The 24,350-nt window shown below is 40.3% G+C and overlaps 1 protein-coding gene across 3 annotated transcripts; it reads right to left on the bottom strand.

Annotated features, from left to right (window-relative positions):
• Window positions 1–74: 74 nt before the first annotated feature.
• LOC133483905 (sodium- and chloride-dependent GABA transporter 2-like) lies at window positions 75–24,036 on the bottom strand. Of its 3 annotated transcripts, XM_061785753.1 has the most exons (16): window positions 23,880–24,015; window positions 18,343–18,533; window positions 17,251–17,385; window positions 16,177–16,196; window positions 16,056–16,099; window positions 14,963–15,047; window positions 14,753–14,885; window positions 14,243–14,377; window positions 12,079–12,182; window positions 9,379–9,503; window positions 9,196–9,308; window positions 7,514–7,651; window positions 7,329–7,431; window positions 7,149–7,249; window positions 4,480–4,650; window positions 75–4,377 (listed from the first exon to the last, which is right to left on the bottom strand). In XM_061785753.1, the coding sequence occupies exons 2-16, from the start codon at window positions 18,514–18,516 to the stop codon at window positions 4,273–4,275; spliced, it is 1,686 nt and encodes a 561-aa protein (XP_061641737.1). In that variant the 5' UTR covers window positions 18,517–18,533; window positions 23,880–24,015; the 3' UTR covers window positions 75–4,272. The 3 variants fall into 3 exon arrangements, with proteins under 3 accessions (XP_061641737.1, XP_061641736.1, XP_061641738.1); XM_061785752.1 differs by having other exon boundaries at window positions 16,056–16,196; window positions 23,880–24,036; XM_061785754.1 differs by lacking the exons at window positions 75–4,377; window positions 4,480–4,650 and adding an exon at window positions 5,445–5,862 and having other exon boundaries at window positions 16,056–16,196; window positions 23,880–24,036.
• Between the last annotated feature and the right edge of the window lie 314 nt (window positions 24,037–24,350).

Here is a 24,350-nt window from a genome sequence, read left to right as displayed (position 1 = left end):
ATAGTGTTATACAGAGATCAATATATGGCATGTAAAAATGACAAATTTACAAAATTACAAGCAAATCAGAGATACTTTAAAAAAAAAAACTAAGACTGTAAAAATAATGTAACAATCAGGGTTGGGAAGATTACTTGAAACTAGTTAGCTGTTAAAAAATGTCAGTAATGTAATCCAAGTACCATAATATCAATGTAAACTGATTACGTTCAATTACTTTTGGATAAATCCAATACAAAATATGATAGTCAAAAAACTATATCATTAAAAACTATATATCATCATAATCTATACGTAGATATATTTGCCTGGTCATTTCTGTGTTGTAAATTCAGGAGGAAGCCGGCGCACCAAACCCACAACAGACCTGTGAGGCAGACATGCTAACCACTTGTTATACTGTGCGGCCGAGCTTCATAAAAGCGTTTTTAAAACCCATCCACATGACGCAGTGTCGCAGTGTGTGTTATAACGAATGAAAATAAGACAAGCGCATGAAGGCAACCTTTGCATTTAGTGGTAGCTTCAGCTAATTAAGCAATTGGAAGAAATTATCACATGGTTTGCTCACAATATCGTGGCTACAATCGATGCGAGTGGCCTATTGAGCTATACTGTAATGTGTCAACGGATCCACTTGTTTTGCTGTTAAGTCTCGACAAGTGTGTCTGCCTCCGCTAGCTAGCTTGAACGCGGCCGAGGGCTCAAGTCAACAACCAGCCTCTCCTGCATTCAAATTCTAATCCTGCAAAATAATCCCATTTTTTACAAAATATACCTGTTGTCTGATTAATTGTTTTCCCCTGTAACTGTAGCAGAACACAGTTGCTATAAAAACAGGCGGATCGGTGCAGCGTCTGCAGTGATGCAGACTTTGTATCAGTCCGTTGTGTTGAAGGAGCTAAGCCGAAAGACGAAGCTCTCAATTTACTGGTCGATCTACGTTCCTACCCTCACCTATGGTCACGAGCTGTGGGTTGTGACCGAAAGAACAAGATCGCCGAAATGAGTTTCCTCCGCAGGGTGTCCGGGTTCTCCCTTAGAGATAGGGTGAGAAGCTCGGTCATCCGGGAGGAGCTCAGAGTAGAGCCGCTGCTCCTCCGCATCGAGAGGAGCCAGATGATGTGGCTGGGGCATCTGATTCTCATGTCTCCCGGAAGACTCCCTAATGAGGTGTTACGGGCACGTCCCACCGGGAGGAAACCCCGGGGACGACCCAGGACACGCTGGAGAGACTACGTCTTTCGACTGGCCTGTGAACGCCACGGGATCCCACCGGAAGAGCTGGATGAAGTGGCTGGGGAGAGGGAAGTCTGGGCGTCCCTGCTAAACCTACTGCCCCCCCCGACCCGACCTCGGCTAAGAGGTAAAGATGGATGGATGGATCGAAAAAAAATAAACAAGAAAAACAATTATGTAACGCTGTTTATGTTTTCCATTACTCGGAAAGCCTGGTAACAATAAAAACTATATAATCCATTTAATGGTTACAAATATATCCTCTGTGATAACCACAAGTTTGCAGTATGTTTCTCTTCGCCACTGGTAGCTGAATGCTTCCCAATTCCCAGTGACCATGTGCAATTTGTACAGCAGCTGGAGCCTGGACAGGTCAGAAACCCTTCAGTGTTTGGACCACATATATTGTATAAATGACGGTAAGACACCCATTAGTTGATAGACTTCCATATGGAATCATTGAATTTGATGTTTCGCGGCTTCATAAAAGATTTTTGAAGTGAGTTTAAATGCCACTACAACATCAACTTACTACCTTGTGGTAGTTCAGTTTTGAGTGTTGTTTCCTTCCAACGAGGATTATGCAAGATCGACGATTTATAAGAAATTTTGTGATGGAGTGGCGCAAAGGCCATGGAAGAACACATTGAAGTTTTATTGCAGATCCAGCGGATACCAGTGATTCTTTTGTATTTTTTTGGACCCAAATTTAAAAAGTACAAATCAGGCATGTGCAAGAAGGTGTATATTTTGGCGCATCTCCAATTAACGATTGACCTTGTGTGCCATTCTACCTGTGGTTATCTCTGCAAAGAATGTAATGTTTTTGCTTCTGTTTATAGTTTAGTTTGTTTAGTAGGATTCTGTTAATAAACATTATAAATAAATATAATAAATGACAATTTGTGGAATAGAGTATAAAATGACCCACATTTTTATTGTAGAAATTAAGGGTATAGATCCAGGATTATTGCTTAATTTCCTGCATATCCAGGAAGTGAGTGTCTTGGTTTTAAATCTTGTTTTGTATCCAGGATATGTTTTCCTTAAAAAGATCCTTTTTTTTTTTGTGGGTGGGGGGGTGGTTAATAATTTGAAGGTTTAAGGCACTTTTATAGAATCTGAAAAAGTTGTTGTTGGCTCAGTACGCTGAAGTGCACACAAAGTCCATTTTCCTGGACTCAATATTTCTGCTTTATTCCACTTTCAATGATCCATCCATCCATCCATCCATTTTCTGAGCCGCTTCTCCTCACTAGGGTCGCGGCGTGCTGGAGCCTATCCCAGCTGTCATCGGGCAGGAGGCAGGGTACACCCTGAACTGGTTGCCAGCCAATCGCAGGGCACATAGGAACAAACAACCATTCGCGCTCACAGTCATGCCTACGGGCAATTTAGAGTCTCCAATTCATGCATGTTTTTGGGATGTGGGAGGAAACCGGAGTACCCGGAGAAAACCCACGCAGGCACAGGGAGAACATGCAAACTCCACACAGGCGGGGCCGGGGATTGAACCCGCGCGTCCTCAGAACTGTGAGGCTGACGCTCTAACCAGTCGGCCACCGTGCCTCACTTTCAATGATCTACTGGCAAATAGTTTATCTGTTTGGCTTAATTGGCCCCCCGACCGTTCCACTTAAATACTTCCATCAACACAAAAAAACAAAATAAAAACAAAAAAGAGCCTCATAAATTTGATCTTAAATAATGTTTTTGATAGAAGATGAATCATTGAATTTGATGTTTTGTGGCTTCATAAAAGATTTTTGGAGTGAGTTTAAATGCCACGTCCACATCAACTTATTACCTTATAGTAGTTAAGTTTTGAGTGTTCTTTCCTTCCAACGAGGATTATCGATGATTTCTGAGAAATTTTGAGATGGAGTGACCAAAGGCCATAGAAGAACACGTTGAAGTTTTATTGCAGAGCCAGCGGATACTAGCGATTTTTTATGTATTGTTTTTGGAACCAAATTTAAAAAATACAAATCAAGCATGTGGAAGAAGGTGTATATTTTGGCACATATCCAATTAACGATTGACATTGTGTGTCACTCCATCTGTGGTTATCTCTGCAAAGGATGGAATGTTTTTGCTTCTGTTTATAGTTTAGTTTGTTTGATTATGTTTGTTTAGTAGGATTCTGTTCAAAACAAAGAGACAGATTTTGATGACAATTTGTGGAATACAGTATAAAATGACCCCGATTTTTATTTAGAAATTAAGGGTATAGATCCAGGATTGTTGCTTAATTTCCTGCATATGCAGAAGTGGATATTTGCATATTTGTTTTGGTTTTAAATCTAGTTTTGGATCCAGGATATATTTTCCTTAAATTGTCAGTGAATATTGTGAAACATTTCTGGTGACAATTTGGTGCAGATCCTTTCTCCTGGAAGAACAATTTAAAGGTTTAAGGCACTTTTATAGAATCTGAAAAAGGTTGTTGTTGGCTCACTTGGCCTAAATTCACACAAAGTCCATTTGTCTGGACTCAATATTTCTGCTTTATTCCACTTTCAATGATCTACTGGCAAATAGTTTATCTGTATGGCTTAATTGGCCCCCCGACCGTTCCACTTAAATACTTCCATCAACAAAAAACAAAAAAACAGCCTCATCAATTTGAACTTAAATAATGTTTTTGATAGAAGATGATAAAAAGGGATTTGTGATTATTGGACCTCTGGCCAGGTTCTGTGTTCTTGTCCTTAGTAAGCAGAAAACAGTTTTATCCTATCGAAGTCCAAAAGTTGTAAATGACCGCATGGCATTTTTGTCATTGTGGAGCTTTTGGCTACACCTTACAACTTTGCCTTTTTTATTCCCTTCATGTAAACCATCAAATATTGGAGGATAGGAATGGACAAACAATGAGACACTGACTCCGTGATTGGTTATTTTCTAATCTAGTATAGCGTGGTTGGAAAGGAGAAAACCAGGTTGTGAATGTCATCTTTGGTTTAGTAAAGATATTTAAAGTTGTTTGTTGTGCCTCACAGTGTTCAATGGAAGTGCTCAATGTTGATGTTCTCAGAACCTGTCTGATTTGTGCGTCAAGTTGCGCAGTTCAAGTGCTTTCTTGTTCAATTTGGGTGACGGAAGATCCTCTGATGGCTCGCATAGGGTGGCGAACCGCTAACAAGAAAGAATGTTGAATGTTGACTTTAATTTTAAAATCAGTTTGTGGTTATGGAACAGAGTAAAATTCATTAAAAAAATTAACAGCAAACATTTTACCTGACGAAGTGTCCCGGGAGTGGTAATCAGGTTGTACACCATCCACAAAGGAATGGTGAGCGTGGAAGACAGAGTGAACCACCAGCCCAGAGCATAACCCCACCATGGATACTCAATGGTGTTGTTGAACTTCAGAGGTTTGTATTTGACCAAGGAGAAGAAAAATGTTCCCTGAAAACAGCCATGAAAAAGGAGTGAGCATAGCAGCTAGCATATTTCGTTTAAGCTACAGTGGCTCTATCACGGCTGTTGCTTCAACATGGAATCATAGACTAAATAAATAAAAAAAAAAAAATACCCATAAAAAAATATCTATCATAAAAACGTTCTAACTGTTCCTGATTTTTAATCTTCCTCTTGTCCTTCAAACACAGCTAACCACACGGCTAAACACAGTAACTGCAACTAGCAGCTAGCATCTACTAGCAGGAAAAGGCCAACAAGGGATACATTCAAACTTGGAAAAATATTTATATTTTCTATTGTCTTTTTCCCCGATTATCAATACATTCTCTAATCTTATTGGACAGTTTTGAGCTTAACGTCAATGATTGTACCATCCTAAAGGATTCTTAAAGATTCTAACATAAGCACTCGTCTAGAACATGCTAATAAACTGTACATTAAACACTGGACATATCTGTATTGAGAAAACTGTGGACAGATAACCTTTTGTTCATTTGTATTGTTTACACATTCTTGTGTTCAACTAAAAGATACCAATTCAGCAAATAGAAATCATTAACATTAACTCAGTGAGAATTTCAAACCAGGGAATATACAACATGAACCAGGGAGATAATCTCAAAATCTCAGGGCTACTGATTTTAATCTTCTCTTAATTGGTTGTAAATATATATTTTAAAATTATTATAAATAAGGATACATTTAAAAGGATGATCATTTTGAACCTTTACAAACAAGTACCCAGGATTTACTCAGCTGTTTTTGTTTGATTTCACCTTTATTCAACCAGGAAACAGAGAATAACCCCTTTATCAAGGGAGTCCTGGCCAAAAGGCAGCAGCAAACACAAAATACAGTTACAGTGTTCCCTCACCACTTCGCGCTTCACGTTTTGCGGCTTCAGTGCTTCGCGGGTTTTTCCAAAATATTCATAAAAAAAAAAAAGAAAAATACAGCCATATCGGCAGCCATATTGCGGAAAGACGCGTTGTTTCATGTTGTTTCATGAGAGCACGAGTGCATTTATCCTGTGAGCTGATTGGCTGCGCATCATTGCAGCCTCACCCAGCATCTTCCCTTGTTGTGTCTCGCCAGTCTCGTCCACGCTGTTGTGTTCGCAATAACTTTTTTTGTTTAAGCGATAATTTTTTTGATTAGTTAAGCAAGCCCTTACTATGCCGCCGAAGCACTCTGCCCCTGAGAAAGCAAAAGGAGGAAGAAGATGATGACCATCAGCGAAAAAGTGAAATGTTGATGAATGTTAATTACTGTATAATAAATGTTAATTACTGTATAAGGTTTTATAATTAAAGATTTAAGTAAATATGTGTACTGTTGTAATCTTTGTCTCAAATATGTAAAGTATAAATACTGTTTACATATTTTAAACATTCTGGTACCCACATACACATCCACAAAAATTCTTAGGGGGGGGGGACAAATCCTACTTCGCGGTTTTTCACCTTTCGCGGGGGTTTTGGGCCCCATTAACCTCTAAAAACGAGGGAACAGTGTACATGCATATTTACACAGATATGACACAAGCTATTATCCCCTAGGTGGCGCCAGAGTCTAATCCATTTATTCATAGGTATCAATTCATGAACTGGTCCACCGTCTTTTTACAATACAAAAGCATGTGTTTCTCCGAAAATGAACACATACATGAGACAAGTCATATTTGGAGAAACTGTACATGCTTTTCATTGAGCAGGGAGTGTGATAGAGTATCGTGATTTACACTGATAATTTCTTTCTGTTCCTAGAACCTGCCTGCTGATCTAATTCAATTAGGGATGGGCACAAATAATAATTTACTGATTGCTAAATTTTTATTTGTATGGGACTGATTGTTGATTAATTGCATCTTGAAGCAATTGAGGGCAAATGGTGTGCATTACACTAGTGCAGCATGATGTCAGCTATGGAAAGTTACTTGATTAATTGATTGTTCATTTTCAAATGGTCAAATTTCTAAATCTAAACTACAGGTAATCCATCCCTCAATTTTATATGGCGCTCTTCCTCATTAGGGTCGCAGGTGATTTGGAGCCTATCGCCTAATTGAATCTAATCTAATCTAATGTTTTTAATGTCCATGAATAACGTTTATCAAAATATTTAAGCACTTTGTATTTCATGGCGATATTTGAGCATTTTTTGTAAAAACCTTGTTTTTCTTTTTCATTCAGCATGGAGGAGGACCCCTATGGTTGTTGACTGTTTTGACGACAACAGATAAACAAAAAAAGTGAGTTAAGAAAATGCCATCTAGAGACAGAACCCACATAGCAAGAGTTGCCTTTGAAAACTTGCAGAACCTTGCAGAAGTTGTTGACAGTTTTCTGTTACAAGTGGCCCAGCTATTTTCGTCCACTATCTTAAAATCAAGGTTATTGGAATGAGAGTAAAGTTAATCTTCAACAGTTTACTCTTTTATTCCCTGTCTCAGAACTGGCAAGTCAGACTGAATGTTTACTCACCATGCAGATGATTGGAGTAACATATTTCAAGCAGTGTTTAATCAGTGGTGAAGGCCTGTACCCAATCATGTCCTCGACGTTGTCATAGAAACGATCTGCTCCTGTGGTCACAAGGCGAATCAATGGTGAGGAAGAATGATTGAACAGTACAGGAGCCATTCAAATGTGAAATCCACTGACCGTAAATCCATCCAATACACACAGACTGAAAGATGGCAAAGAGAAGCAGAGTCATGCCGCTGCAGGCGTAGTAGTCAAACAACTGGAAGATGTACAATCCTCCCTGTGTGTGTGACAGGAGGCAGCTTGAGAATTAACAAATCTGAGGAAGTCAACCCCAAAAAGTAAGCATAATTCTGCCTTACCTCAGTGACCATTATGAGGCCGATGAAGAAACAGAAAACAATGATGAGGAGTAGAAGTATTTTACGTCTATGCCCAACATGGAAGAAGGAAGGTTTCAGGTCACAAATACCGGTGGCAATGGCTTCCAGACCTACAAACTGAAGCAAAGGGATTTATGTAACATACTGTACACATTTGCATGCTGATTTCAATGAACAGTTAGTACTTTACTGTTAGTTAAAAAGACAAAGAATCATGTAGTACTCAATTGTGGAGATGTAGCGTTAAACTGTTTTTCACCATTTCAGTTTTCCAGATTTTTTTGGGGTGTGGCTAAAATGGCGCCACGTCACAAACTTTGGAATCCGGCATGCATCGCCCCTCCCTATATCCGAACTTAATCGCCTTTTTTCACAGCAGCAGTTAACCGCCGTAATTGCGAAGTGCAGTTAGCTAGCAAGCTAGCTATGCCTACATGAACTGCATCTTCCCTTTGGATAGTCCACTGGTGTGGCCGCTTTAGAGCGCCTCGTTGTTGGCCGTAAATGTGTGCACGTCACGCAGCGAAAGGCACAATAGAATAAAAAAAAAAGTCTGACGTGACAACTAGCGTGTGGACAGGGGCTTTGCGCTGGCGTGGCTGCTTGAGAGCGCCTTGCTGTTGGCCGCGAGTGCACACTTGATGAAGAGAAGGTGGAAGAGCTTAAAGGTTAGAGGCTGAAAATACACTGTAAGAATTTAAAATTGTATTAATATATTATATTAATTAATTAATTGTATTAATATAATTAGTTCTCTCTTTTTAATTTTATGACTCATAATTAATTCAATTATAATAAAACCAATTTTTGACAGATAAAATAACACAGAAATTGTCTATTTTACTAATATTGTGTTATTTACAATAAATCAGTTAACCAATTATGAAATAAAATAACAGCAAAAACTTAAGAAACCAATTTAGGAAAATACAGTTGAATTATCCATCCATCCATCCATTTTCTGAGCCGCTTCTCCTCACTAGGGTCGCGGGCGTGCTGGAGCCTATCCCAGCTGTCGATCGGGCAGGAGGCAGGGTACACCCTGAACTGGTTGCCAGCCAATCGCAGGGCACATACAAACAAACAACCATTCGCACTCACATTCACACCTACGGGCAATTTAGAGTCCTCAATTAACCTACCATGCATGTTTTTGAGATGTGGGAGGAAACCGGAGTGCCCGGAGAAAACCCACGCAGGCACGGGGAGAACATGCAAACTCTACACAGGCGGGGCCGGGGATTGAACCCCGCTCATCAGAACTGTGAGGCAGACGCTCTAACCAGTCGACCACCGTGCCGCCACAGTTGAATTATTACAACAAATATTCCAGGACTTGATATTATAAATGCTCAGTGGAGCGAGCCATATGAGGATCACCGGCCATATTATGTCCAACCCTGCTTTAATATGTTTGTGACTGCTGTCCCTAAACCACCACATGTCCCTGATGTATAATGTACACTAATAAGACACATTAGGGACACTTGCACAAATTAATGAGAGCCAACACAAGAGCTGTGGCTTTACAAAAAATAATAAATACTTAATCTTGATTGCCATTGTCTGAGAAGTGTTGTGGTTTAAATGCACTCAATTTGACCGAGGCATTGCTTGTCTGCCCGTTAGCTTAGCTGGCAAACAATAGAAAAGTGCACAACCTCACTGTCCAGTCCAAGCAGGATGATCATGATGAAAAAGAAAATGGCCCAAATCTGTGGAAACGGCATCATGGCCACAGCTCGAGGGTAAGCGATGAACGCCAGGCCAGGACCTGCGGCGAGAGAGGTTGGTGGGTTCATGTATAGAAGGTATTCCCTCACATTTAAATTGAGTGACCTTACCTGATTCCGCTACTTTGGATATATCTGTGTTCTGCTCATAAGCCATGAAGCCAAGAACGGAGAAGATGGCAAAACCGGCCACAAAACTGGTCCCGCTGTTCAGGAGGCACAAGTAAACGCAATCTCTAAGAAGAACACCAACAACAACAAAAAAACATATTAAACTTTGTTACTTAAGTCCTATTTAGTTTTCCAAATATCTAGTTGCGGAAAGACGCGTTGTTTCATGTTGATGCGCGCGAGAGAAGGTTTCCCTGCATGTCAAAAGAGATGACTTGACTCAGAGGCTTTGCACATGCCTGTATGTGTCTGTACTGTACGGACACTCATACAGGGCGCGTAAAATGATGTTGTTGTGTATAGTATTTATTTCACAGTGGGACACAGTGGATTTATAGTTGTTTGTCTTGTGTACTGCCTGTTATGCTTCTGGCTTCTGCTGCTGTTCTTTTTCACCTGTGTACATCCGTATTTGTTGCCTTTCTGTTCATGTACTGTAAGTAAGTGACTGCTAAGTCCCTCCTGTACAGTAGTTGGCGCTATGTACCACAGAGAGTTGTAATCCACATTTATTAGGAAAATAAGAAGAATCACCACAGAGCCAATCACGATCACAAATCACATGGTCAAGTTAGATCTCATGGCGTCTACACATGACCAGTGTCAGCTTCCAACAGCCACTCCACATGAAGGTGTACATTTAATTCGGGTTGCTGCTTATATTGACGTGTTTCTCCAATTATTTTAGAGGAATGAAACTAGCAGACAATCGGTCCGCTAGCTGTTTCATGATCTGTTGGCTTCAATGAAATATGACGTTCAAGAAGGTGGGGGATTATCCTTCACGTTTTGCCCTTTGTTATGTCTCTAAACTGTTGGTATGCTGATATGTTTGTTTAAAAGCTTTAAAACACACACCGCCAAAGTGTCAAAAGCATTGCTGTTGCATTTTTTTTCTTCTTCTATGCAGCATCTGATTTCATGCATCATGTACTGCACAACAGGCTAGCTGAAAACACTTTTAAGACAAAGCTAGTCAGGAGAAGCGGCTCAGAAAATGGATGGATGGATGTGCAATTGTAAGCGATGCTAAGAGTAACAAAACTGGCCTATGTTCTTTCATAGGGTCCGTTGAGAAATGAAAAGACAGGGACACGATCTATGACTTGTTTTTAAAGAGAAGCAAGTCAGGTAACGGTAAGGTGTACAGGGAGAGTGTAAGTGAATAGCTGGTGTGTGTGTGTGTGTGTGAGAGTGGGTTACTCTGTGATTATTGAAGATTTGTTGCAGTTGTGTTTTGTGTACATTGTGTTGTAAACATTGTTAATCAACTTTGATTTATGCGCACAAAACTCATCTTCTGTGTGCTTAGTATGTACATTCCAACATTTAGAGACTCAGATTGCAATTCATTGGTCGAGAAACAAATTCATTGTCATACTTTGTGGACCCCCCCGAAATAGCCTTGGCCACCCCAACGATAAAAGTCTTGCGCCGCCACTGCTACCAGCGTGTCCTTAGTTTATTAATTGTAAAAAACCCCTTGCAAGTACAACGTGTCTTGGTTTCTGTTTTCGCTTCTGTATTTTGTATCCTCATGAATCTTGCACCTTTTGTTATTAAAATTACTTATGTTCAACTTTTGGTTGTATGTCTGCTTCTGGATCCTCTATATTTACTTTGCACACACACCTGTGACACTCAGTTTTATTTAAAAAATCTTCACATGCAATAACACTAATAGGGGAATAGCAATATGAGCCAGAATTTGTATTTCCATCATAAATTTTGACCAATTTCCATCCATCAATTTTCTATAATGTTTCTTTCTTGCTAGTTTGGGTTATGTTTAGATGTCTGTATCACAAGTTCCCCCTGGGCCTGCCTCTGTGTACATATCAGCCAATCAGCCCCTTCTTTTCTGTACTATTGGTTCAGAGCTGCTTAGCACTGTTAGTGCCTGTTTTTTTGTTTCCTTCTTTTTCAACAAACATTTGGTACAAATAGTTCTGCTTGCCTGCTACAGCAACACCCTGCACCCCACAGAAAAAAACAAAAAGAAAAAAACAAAAGGCCCATTCAAACTGAACTAATTTTAATAGGCCATAAAAATAAACCATAATTGATTTCATTTCCTAAAATGAGTGGGTATAAAAAGTACTGATTTTACTGGTCTCTTTGTATTGTTTTCTATGCTTTGCTGTGGCCCCTCAGTTGTTGTTTTGGGCTACTTTCATTTTCTGAATTGCTATTATTTGCCTGTTTCCTTGGTTTCCTCTGTGGCTTTATGTTGCTTCTGGAATCAGCCAACATTGCAAAGTGGTGCTTCTGTATACAGTGCTCTACTCTTTTTCTAAGGCTAAATATGCTCCTGAAACAGGACAGTGGTGTGGGTTTGTACAATGTTTACTTAAACAGGAGCATGTTTATGTATAGCGCTTTAAAAAGCCTTTAGAGCAGTAGCTTTAGGGATTGACCCTCAAGTAAAATCTGTTACAACAGGCCTCAGAGGTTTTTTTTTAGAATATGGAGTTTGCCAAACACCTTTGAAAGAAAAAACTTAAAAGATACATGAGAGGATTTGTTGTTATTACTAAAAAGGCAGACTGCCTGAGTGAATATTCCTTGTATTGGATGGATCGCATTAGATTGCCCAGGTGTACATCACATATTGACATAACAGGTTTTATGTGAACTTACTTATAACAGTTATTGTTGTACTTGTTATAACTGCCAAGTGCCATCAAACAGCCGATGCAAATAGCATAGGAATAAAATATTTGGGTGCCAGCGTCCATCCAGACCTGCAGCACAAAGACAGGACATCATGTGAGACGTGAGAGGCAAACATTCAACAACGGTGTCTGTGGAAAATGCTACATGTTTGCTAAGTAATTTTTAACAATTCTGGTTGATGATTAAATAAACACAACAAAACTTTATACCAATGATGATCCATCCATCCATTTTCTGACCCGCTTCTCCTCACTAGGGTCGCGGGCCAGCTATCATCGGGCAGGAGGCGGGGTACACCCTGAACTGGTTGCCAGCCAATCGCAGGGCACATTCAAACAAACAACCATTCGCACTCACATTCACACTTCCGGGCAATTTAGAGTTGTCTATTAACCAACCATGCACGTTTTGGGGATGTGGGAGGAAACCGCAGTGCCCGGAGAAAACCCACGCAGGCACAGGGAGAACATGCAAACTCCACACAGGCCGGGGATTGAACCCCGGTCCTCAGAACTTTGAGGCAGACGCTCTAACCACCGTGCCGCCACCAATGATGTGATGTGAAAAGATTTAAATGTGGAAACACTAGTAGAAAAAGAAATGTAGATCAACAGAACAGCTGTGATCCTTTTTCTTGGTCACATTATGTGTAATGGTCACCTGTTGATAGGCAGGATTCATCGGGCTCAAGCATAAGTGTCCCAAATCCCAATTTTAAAAAACTGGGCATTTGCCTGTCATTCTACTAGGCTGTTTGAAAACCAAATTAAGGACAATTGCATTTGTATATGGGCGGCTGCTGCCATGCATGGCGCTGCCAGGGCCACTGGGAACAAATCAGGGTTCAGTGTCTTGCCCAAGGACACTTCGACATGCGGACAGTCGGAGGCGGGATTCAAACCAGCGACCCTTCTACCATCAATCAGCTGATTCCTTTGACTTGCAAATTCCTTTGACGAGCAAAAATTTGAGATATGACCACAGTATGGCAGTAAACTCAACTTCACAAGCAACAGTTTGAAAGATAGTCAATAATTCTTCAAAAAAGAGGCTTCAAGCCGTTTAATGCCACTCCCAATTGACGTTTACTGTGAAACTAAACATAAAACAAAGACAATTTGTTGTGTATTGAACAACCACATACGTCCACTAGCTTAATGCTAACACATAATGGCAAACACCATCGATGGGCTAAGGAATAGCATCTATTTGGCTTTGCACAATGAACATTTAAACACAAATGTTCATCAACATATGTAGACAGGTAACCTAACAGTACTCACAGGCATATATTCATTATCCTCTGTGAAAAAAAGACTAACATAACTCCATTTTAAAGAGACACAGGAGTTGTGAAACTCTGCAAGACACCAGAATATATATATATGTATATATATATATATATATATATATATATATATATATATATATATATATATATATATATATATATATAGATAGAGAGAGAGAGAGAGAGAGAGAGAGAGAGAGAGAGAGAGAGAGAGAGAGAGAGAGAGATCCCCCATGCCCCAAAAATGGCCTCTGTGTGAAACCAACTCAAAAGGAGTGGAACATTTCAAGTGCCTGAATATTTGCGTCCATGTGATCATTCGTAACTTACTACATAACTTTTTCCCCACGGGGTCAACCAACTAAAAATTCACATGTAGCTTTGTCAGCGTGGGTTACTGAGTCTTGATGTTTTGCATTACATGAAGTTAAACGGGTTCCACTGTCATGGGTGTGTGTTCTGGTTGTTGTTTTCCCCCTGTCTCTACACACATGCTCCTGAGAGCATCTTCCCCACATGTGCCTCGTTTACCCTAATTACCCCATGCAAAATTAACCTCCTGTCTCATTCTTTTTGCTCGCCAGTTCATTGTACCTTGTTGTCACGTTCCAGCATTCCTTGTTTCCACATCATAGTAAGACTAGACCCTGTTCTGATTTTTGACCTTGCCTCTTTGCCTCACGTTTTTTGGATACTGTCGCCTTTTCGGATTGCCTGCCTGTGTACCGACCTCTGCTCGTATATTACACCTCTCTTTTTTGAAACTGTCCATCTGTATTGGAGTCGTGCATTTTGGGTCTTGTCCTCGGTTCCGTTCATGACATCAACGGCTCATACCTGCGGATCAGCAAGGCGAGATGGTTCCGGGTAGAGGTAAAACTTTATGCCATCTATCGCCCCGGGCAGCGTGAGTCCACGGACAAGCAGCACGGCCAGCATCACGTACGGAAACGTCGCCGTGAAGTACACAACCTGTCAAAGACCATGTAAGAATTCATATTTAGAATGCAGGTTTTTTTGTGTGCTGAATGTTATCTCAATTAATAAAAACACGAAACCATATTTTTCCCTGTGACAAATAACATATTGACTTATAGCGATAAAGTTTCAAATATTATACATCCCCTTCAGTGTAACAATATTTGCCAGTAAGGAAGGAACACCAGATGATCATATGACGAAAAACACAAGATGAAAGTGAACGCAATCACAAGACTGAATTTTGACATAATACTCGCTTGTAGTCAGCCAGCCAGCCAGACGGACATATTTGTCTATCTGGCTGTCTGGCTCGCAGACAGACAGACAGACAGACAGACAATGTAAATGTATGTTAAAGTCATCTACCTTTCCTGTGGACTTGACTCCTTTCCACACGCAAAAGTAACAGATGATCCAAGACAAAAGAAGACACAAAGCCAATTCCCATCGAAAACCGCCCAAATCATGAAGACTTCCTGTCAGGTTCAGGACTCTTCTCCTGCGAATCGGATTTCCATTGCTATCAGGCATTCTCCCAGCTTTTTTTGGTTCCTTTTTTTAAACATATGTACTTACTCCCAAAACTCCCTCACAGGGGATGTTGCATTTTCTGCCACAGTCCAGTTGAGAGCACGTCTTTGACTGAACTCCACACACGTCTCTGTTTACAAAGAATCACATCAGAATCATCAGAAGACAGTCAGCATGCAGCACACTCATTAAACTCAGTCTACAGTACATTCATGTAAACTGTGCTGCTGAGCTCCTACTGGGTACCGTTTACACATGTAGTGGCAAGATGCATCTATTTACGTAAGGGCAGCGGGGACCAAGTGTCTATAAGGGATAATGTAGATTTAATAATATGACAATGTTATATATTTTTTTTACACATTTTCATCAATAAATTATCTAAAAATATACACTATATTTCAACTGAAACTGGAGTTTGAAACCCATTTTATCAGCCACATTCACAAATCGGAAGAGACTATAAGCAGGCTGCTTAATTACACTGGGTGAAATTAATGTGATGCCAAAAATGAATACTATGGAGTGAGCATTGAGGTGACTGGAATGATAATACATACATACATACATACATGCTACATAACATAAGATCATATTCAATAATGTACAGGGTATTCATTTCCAATCCCCACATGCTGCCAGATCTTGTCTGATCTCAGAAGCTAAGCTGGGTCAGTCCAGGTTAGTACTTGTACTTCCTGCCTAGGAATACCAGGTGCTGGGGTTGGTCAGTAGGCCAATCGCCTGTTCCTGTAAAAAAATTACAGAAACCGCACTTGTGGCCTAATGTGCCTCATGGCATTGAGAGCTCTAACGAACTATTCATTTCCAACATCCAACATGTGGCTTATAAAACGCCACACTTTCATTCATTGAAGCAAACTTTTCCAGGTGCCGCTGTTTTGGTAACAAAGATCTGGGCTCGAAAGTTAACTCTTTAATGTCCCCGTGTGTAGATACAAGCACATATCAACTGAGGTAGCCTACAGTACGACTTAGTGTTTATTTGAAGAGAAGCACTTTTTTTTTTTCAAGTGGACGACACACACCTAAAGATTACTTGAGACACTATTACAACAGAACGCAACACAAACATGCATGCTCTATGCACATATTATATGTATATATTTTTACATACCTGTGTTCCAGCTGTTTCTGCAGCTTGCCCATGGAAGCTCAGAGCTGAAGGAAGAGAAGAGGTACAAGAATGCCCATGCCAATATGATGATGTAATAGATGCTGGAGTATAAAACTACCACCTGACTGCCATATCCCATCCCTAAGAGATTTGAAAACACAGAAAATATTTACATGTAAATTCCTAAACCACAGCATCAAACTATAGAATGTAGTTGTGGATAATACAAAAATTAAGGTCTCTATTATGTTCAAACTGATGTTGTGCCATGATGCACTCTCCCCAAAATAATATAAACATGTCTGCTTTTGTGAATTCCAGGAAAAGCCTTGAAAATGAAGGATATAAATAAAAATAAATCCAGTGAGAGTGAAGATTGAGCATCTTTGATTGCACAGCTTAGATCTCATTGACTTGCAAAATGTGGAGCACAAGTGTGACAATGCTCCACTTCACAGGAAACACTTTGGATATTTAGGCACTGATTCACTTGCGAAATGCTCCTTTTTTTGCTTTTGCTCAGATAAAATGTCAAAGAAGGAAAGGAATTGACTACACATAATATTATTGTAAAACCCCAGACACCATGTGAATATAATTCCTGGTGGCTATGAGTAGGTATAGGGTAGGGTTGCACGATATTTAAAAAAACCAAAAACATTTCTTTTAAATCTGGCTTATACATTGTGATGTGAAATAATACAGGATCAGTGTTAGGAATGTTAGTTTTCTACAAAAACTAGTTCAAAGTTCTGTTCATCATTCCAAAAATGAACTAGTCGAGTTCATAGTTCATAATTCCAAATTTTGAACGAAGTTCACCGGTCCAAAAACAAACCGGTTCATAGTTCTTTTTTTCCCCCTTTATATGTTGCTGACGGGCTGACAGTCCCTGCGATGTGACTACTGCACACATGTACATCGTGATGACGATGGTCGAATAAAACATTGTGCAGCCCTAGTATAGGGATTACGAAAGAACAATCTGAATGGCTGCTTAAAAGGAAAATGGGCGGCTGTATAATATAGAAGGGCAATGACAATCACAACAGCAAACATGTTAAATGAATACCTCTCAAAACACAAGGACAGTTTGTTTGTTTGTTGTTGTTGTTTTTTTTGCTCATAGCTCTTGTATTGGGGGGTTATTAGTTTATACAGGCGTATAAAATGTGGCCGAAGAGTGAATATGTACCTCCAAAGAGGGGACAAATTTTCTTCCAGCAGGTAATGGTTCCCTGTTTCGTGTACTGGCCGAGAGCCGTCTCCAGCAGAAACAGGGGGATGCCACATGTAAAGAGGAAGAGTACATAAGGGATAAAGAACACCCCTTGTGGGAAAAAAGAGAGGCATACATTATTACACAGGATAGTCAATACAAAAACAACACAAATGGTAAATACACAACAAACAGAAGCCCCCCTACGGTGAAATGATAAGAGTCTCTATAAAGTGAAAATAAATGTCTTCCAAAAGGAATCTAATTTGAACCATTTCAAACGCTGTGGGTGTGTTCGCTGAATGTGCTGAAACACCTGTCAATGAAATACCACCATCACGACCTGAAAAAAATGAATTGTACTTCAAACGTCAGCAGACTATCGAAAAGGAAAATGCATTTTCGGGGAGTAGACATAGATAGCTAACAGCACATAACAATTGCACTGGATAACCGCTGATGCAAACGAATGGTCTCGAGTTGTTATATTAGTGTGGGAGGGGTTGACATAACGGGGCCGAAGTACACATGTCACTGGGCCCTGTTTTAGGTTTAAATAGGTTTAAATGGTTCGAAAGGCTTTGGACTTCCTATGTGAAGTTTGCATATTTTCCCCATGCTTGTGTGGCTTTTCCAGTGTGCTCCCACGTGTTTGGTGAATGAAATACTCTCGATTTTTCATCGGTATTAATGTGAGTGAGCATGGTTGTTTGTTTTTTGTTTGTATGTTTTGCCTGGTGACTGACGGACGAGACTAATCCAAGGGGTCAGCTGGAATAGGCTCCCGATCATGAGGACAAGCACTACAGAAACTGGAAGGATGGAATGAAATGAAAATTCCCACACAAACCAACTGTAAATGCATCAGTCAGATCAGCAAGTATTGATGAAGATGATGATGATGGCTCATTCAGTATGACTGCGCTGGATATCCACAGCTACGCAGAGTGAATTATCAGGCAATCTCACAGTATTTAACTGCTATTGCCTTCTAAAGCATTACAGTTCAACCGCTGTTTTGGCCTTTGTTTTACTTTATATTGATGATCAAGTTGTTTTCCAACTCACCGCCTCCATTTTTGTAGCACAAGTAAGGGAACCGCCACACGTTTCCAAGTCCGATGATTTGTCCAGCAACTGCGAGGAGAAACTCCATTTTGTTGGACCACTGTCCTCTGGCCACATTGGCGGGTCGGGGCGAGGCGATTTCCATGCTCGCCTTGAACTTGACCTCTGGGTCATAGGGCTTTTCCATGGCACTGCAACAACATGGCCCACAGTTAAGATTAGCAGAAGCATGCGACTGTTTGAATTGCATCTATACATCAATGGGGAATATAAAACCGACTCAGACAAAAGAATCTCAGTGGTATTCAGGGAGCTATTTTTAAAATTAGGTAAGTCATATTTTATGTCTTTTCAATAATGTTGTGAATGTGTGGTAGCAGGCAGAGTTCATCAGTGGGATGGACTCAAAGTCTGACTAATATGCAAAACCAACAAACAGCCAAATAGGCTGCTAATGCAGGTAAGCATGCAAGCAGGAGCTAGTTACAGTAGAACAAAAAACAAAAACACCAACAACCACTGACAGGACTGGAGCTGGATGCATGACAGTAGAGGGTTATAAATACACTGAAGTACACTGAGAGAAGTGGACGCAGCTGAGCATGAGGAGAGGAAACCTGAGGGACGGGGCATGATGGCAAACAGCAGCTGACACATGGAAGTAAAAAGAGTTCAGGAGTGTCCAGGTAGCTGGCACAGAGAGGCTAAAATGAAACAGCAATTACACAGTCAAAAGAGTTCAGGAGTGTCCAGGTAGCTGGCACAGAGAGGCTAAAATGAAACAACAATTACACAGTCATAGTCATAGGAAGTAATGAACGATACCTACTGTATTTATACAATTCAAAACGCTGTAAAAAGTTTAATACGCTATAAACTGGATTGATTTGCATGCACGCTAAATTATGGAAAATATTTGTTGCTTGCGTTTAAATACTTGGCTGGTTGTTGGGTCCAGTGTTTGCCGTGTGATGATGTACTCCAGCCTGCATTTTAACAGCTCCACTCCAGAATGAAAATATCCCCCCCAAAAAAACGAAACCACAATTTTTTTAGGTGGTTTTGCTTTCGTAGAGTAGTGATTTCTGTTGGAAATTGGAAGTGGAACTTTTCACACTGTGAACACAATGAGCGCAGTCTTGCTACAGTGGGTCACCAGCGGGTCAAAGCTGCTTGGCAACAGAGGGACTTTCTCCTCAATGTTGCTTTTGTGTGGCTGCTTCGGCTTTAGTGTGGGAGTGTGGTAAATTATGTTGCAAATGGGTGCACTACTACAGCGCACAAAATGATGTATACACCACAGTGACCTCATAAGCCACTATAATGAGGTCAGCAGCGGTCTAATAAAGAATAAGTGACATCGGAACAGACTACACTTGACTACACCTGCTGAAGGGTGGGTCACACAGATCTGTTTTGAGTGTAGACCACTATTTAAGAAAATTCATTGAGGCTTTTCATTTACTTGTGCAAAACCACATCTATTGTGCACTGGTCCATGCAAACAAAGCGTAATTTACTCATCACTGTTCCCTTTGAGAAAAAAAAAAAAAAAAAAAAAAAAGGGCTTTTGCTTTTTGAGAAAAAAACAAATCACCAAGCTGTCACATCAAGGCACTGCAGATGTTGCGTTATCAAAGTGCACATCACACAGCATGTCACAGGCGCGCAGAGGCCACAGTTGGCTGCAGCTGTTATCCAAAAGGGCAGCTTGAAAACAACATTCTCAGAGCATGCTTTTTAGTCAGCCCCATATGCTGTTGACACTTGGCGAGAAGAAGGCAGCTTCCCGCTGAGCAGACCCTAAAAAGGACACTGCAGGACACTTTGAGATGAGAGATGAGTTTCTCCCTTTTCAGCCATCATATCCTTCACTTCACACTCAAAGGGTTCACATACAAAATCCATTTTTGGTATTGTGTTATCATCTTGGCATAAGCTGAACTACTGCAAGTCTATTACTTCAGCAAAGTGACTGCAAAGTCAACAATAAATGGACACTAACCTGATGAGTTTTAATGTAGTAGTTGTTCAATGTTAACTAACAACTACAATTCAGATAAGGTCCCGCAAAGAAAATGCAACTGAGAAAGTGTAAAAAAACAACAACAACAAATTGGTTAATTAAAATTAGTGTTTTTTATTCATCTTTCTCAATAAATAATTGTTTTTTCATAGCAAATAAAATTGTTAGCAAAACAACTTTACACATACATTCAACATTTTAAAATTAGAATTAAATCAACTATTAAGTTAACGATGCATTAAATGAGCATTAACTATTGTTTTACATTACACCCCCATTTTCATCCATCCACCCATCCATTTTCTTTACCGCTTATCCTTACTAAGGTCGCGGGCGTGCTGGCCAGCCAATTGCAGGGCACATAGAAACAAACAACCATTCGCACTCACATTCACGCCTACGGGCAATTTAGAGTCTTCAATAAACCTACCACGCATGTTTTTGGGGTGTGGGAGGAAACCGGAGTACCCGGAGAAGACTCACGCAGGCACGGGGAGAACATTGGATTTGAACCCCGGTCCTCAGAACTGTGAGGCAGATGTGCTAACCTGCTAACCTATGCCGCCACCCCCATTTTAACTTTTTAAAATAATAATAATCATTATTATTATTATTTAATCATTACCAAAGGCCCATCTCTCTGATTTAACTCATTCACGTGACCCTTGAGCACAAAAGTTTGCCCACACCTGTGCTCTAGTGTCTGTGTGAATTATGACTCTTGCCTTTCATGATCAAAGAGGATGACCTGTGCTTGCTGCTAACTAAGTGAATGCATGAACTTAAATATAAGCTTTGTTTTCATTTATTTATGACAATGGAAATTTGGTATTTTCAGTGATAGGATTTCTTACTAGCATTCAGTAAGTGGCTGGAGGCCAGATACAGAAGGACAAAACTGTGTTAGGGTCTTGCATGGTGCTGATGCTGCCTGCTATTTTCCTCTGAGTCTGTTTATCAACAGGTCATTAACAACTATTTCAAAAGACCCTACAAATAAAATCACAAATCATTATTAAATGTTTCTACAACCCCAATTCCAATTAAGTTGGGACGTTGTGTTAAACATAAATAAAAAACAGAATACCATGATTTCCAAATCATGTTCAACCTATATTTAATTGAATACACTACAAAGACAAGATATTTAATGTTGAAACAGATAAAATTTATTGTTTTTAGCAAATAATCATTAACTTAGAATTTTATGGCTGCAACATGTTCCAAAAAAGCTGGGACAGGTGGCAAAAAAGACTGAGAAAGTTGAGGAATGCTCATCAAACACCTGTTTGGAACATCCCACAGGTGAACAGGCTAATTGGCAACAGGTGGGTGCCATGATTGGGTATAAAAGGAGCTTCCCTGAATTGCTCAGTCATTCACAAGCAAAGCTGGGTGAAGTTCACCTCTTTGTGAACAAGTGCGTGAGAAAATAGTTGAACGTTTTAAGGACAATGTTCCTCAACGTACAATTGCAAGGAATTTAGGGATTTCATCATCTACGTTCCATCATATCGTTAAAAGGTTCAGAGAATCTAGAGTAATCACTGTATGTAAGCGGCAAGGCCAAAAACCAACATTGAATGCCCGTGACCTTCGATCCCTCAGGCGGCACTGCATCAAAAACCGACATCAATGTGTAAAGGATATCACCGCATGGGCTCAGGAACACTTCAGAAAACCAATGTCACTAAATACAGTTCGGCGCTTCATCCATAAGTGCAACTTGAAACTCTACTATGCAAAGCAAAAGCCATTTATCAACAACACCCAGAAACGCCGCCAGCCTTCTCTGGGCCCGAGCTCATCTAAGATGGACTGATGCAAAGTGGAAAAGTGTTCTGTGCTCCAACAAGTCCACATATCAAATTATTTTTGGAAATTGTGGACGTCGTGGCCTCCAGGCCAAAGAGGAAAAGAACAATCCGGACTGTTATGGACGCCAAGTTCAAAAACCAGCATCTGTGATGGTATGGGGCTGTGTTAGTGCCAATGGCATGGGTAACTTACACATCTGTGAAGGCACCATTAATGCTGAAAGGTACATACAGGTTTTGGAGAAACATATGCTGCCATCCAAGCGACGTCTTTTTCATGGACGCCCCTGCTTATTTCAGCAAGACAATGCCAAACCACATTCTGCACTTGTTACAACAGCATGCCTTCGTCGTAAAAGAGTGCGGGTACTAGACTGGCCTGCCTGCAGTCCAGACCTGTCTCCCATTGAAAATGTGTGGCGCATTATGAAGCGTAAAATACAACAACGCAGACCCCGGATTGTTGAACAGCTGAAGCTGTACATCAAGCAAGAATGGGAAAGAATTCCACCTACAAAGCTTCAACAATTAGCGTCCTCAGTTCCCAAACGTTGATTGAATGTTGTTAAAAGTAAAGGTGATGTAACACAGTGGTAAACATGACCCTGTCCCAGCTTTTTTGGAACGTGTTGCAGCCATAAAATTAAAAATTAAGGATTATATGCTAAAAACAATCATGTTTATCAGTTTGAACATTAAATATATTGTGTTTGTAGTGTATTCAATTAAATATAGGTTCAACATGATTTGCAAATCATTGTATTCTGTTTTTATTTATGTTTAACCCAACGTCCCAACTTCATTGGAATTGGGGCTTTAAATGCCCCCCCTCTCATGGCCCCCCCTCTCAAAAAAACTGTTATAATGCATAATCTGCAGGATATGTCATATCATTGTCAATTGACAGAGTGGTGTGGTGATATTATGCAAGCAAACCTCTGAGTCTCTCCCAGTTGCCTACAAATTACTCGTGTGTTTCACTGTCACTCGTTGATAAATTACACATTTTTCCATGTGGATGAGAAACAAGCTAAACAAAGACTCAACACGGTCTTAAGACTCTCAGTGTGACGTTCCACAAAGCATGTGATTTTGTCATTATCCAGTGTCTATTTTGATTGACTCACAAACCAAACCTCATCAATTTAGCAGTTGGGAATATCTGTTTATTTTTACAACTGGGAGGCAAAATGATGCCAATTTTCTCTGACTGTTAAATCACGCACAGTATGCACAGTTGTACAGCTGTTGATCAGCTTTGAATAGCATCACTAAGTCGCATCAGAATTTGGCCTGTATAAAACATTTTTTCCACCAATATTGGTATAGCATTTTTAATCAACTATTTTTCCAGCACCACGTTTTTTAACTTACTGTATGACTATACTACTTGAGTAGCTGCAACAGTGCATTGTAATTCATTTGTTTCTGAAAGAGTGCACTGGCTGAGATGTTAGTCTAAACAAGTGAAATAACCGCTCCCACTGCTGGGTAACCAGTGACCTTTGGCCTACATAATGTGGCTACAAGCACTAAGAATAAGTGCACAAGCGCACAAAAGCCCAGCTGTTCTCTGAAACGCTTGCGTTCCCATCCATGAAACATGAAAGCTCACAGTTTCACAGCCACAGTGTATACACATCACACGTAGAAGGAAAAAACATGTGGCCTGAGTGAAAAGGCATAGATAGTACCTGAGAAAGGCAGTCACAACGTCAGCAGTCTGTGGTTGCGTGTGCCACTTCATTCATCCTGAGTTGCCTCTCATCTGAGTGCAAGTAGGTGTAGCTGAGATAAGGGCAAGCCCACGGGGCGAGCCTTGCATGAGTGATAAAGAGAGAAAGCACGATGGACTGGTCAGGAGACAAGAGGAGGCGAGGGCGAGGGTGGGAGGAGGTTGGTTGGGGGGTAGAAGTGGGGGGTGAGGGGGGCGCAGTTGTGTTTCACAGCCTGGAAATGAGGCGGGATCTATTCAACAAGGGCACATGTTTAGTCAGATTTAAGACTTTCTAACCAGTTGGGCAGAATCCATATATCATTCATTCTTTCCATTTTCAATTGGCAAACAGAAATAAAAATATTTTTAAATCTAACACGAAGAGCAAAACCATTTTTTTTCTTCCATATTTCAGTTGATGAAAAATACAAAATAGAAACTCAGGCCA

The sequence above is a fragment of the Phyllopteryx taeniolatus genome, chromosome 9, assembly GCF_024500385.1.
Source record: "Phyllopteryx taeniolatus isolate TA_2022b chromosome 9, UOR_Ptae_1.2, whole genome shotgun sequence".
In the NCBI taxonomy this organism is placed as follows: domain Eukaryota; kingdom Metazoa; phylum Chordata; class Actinopteri; order Syngnathiformes; family Syngnathidae; genus Phyllopteryx; species Phyllopteryx taeniolatus.
The sequence above is the reverse complement of the archived record's forward strand: the minus strand, read 5'-3'. Positions and strand labels throughout refer to the sequence as shown.

Excerpts from the sequence above, each read along its gene's own strand:
- LOC133483905 (XM_061785752.1), bottom strand. The coding sequence starts at position 23,932 with ATGAAGTGGCACACGCAACCACAGACTGCTGACGTTGTGACTGCCTTT. Across the intron at positions 16,197-17,250 it reads AATTTGTCCCCTCTTTGGAG|GGATGGGATATGGCAGTCAG; the intron begins GTACATATTCAC and ends CAAATCTCTTAG. Across the intron at positions 7,652-9,195 it reads TGCTTGGACTGGACAGTGAG|TTTGTAGGTCTGGAAGCCAT; the intron begins GTTGTGCACTTT and ends CCTTTGCTTCAG.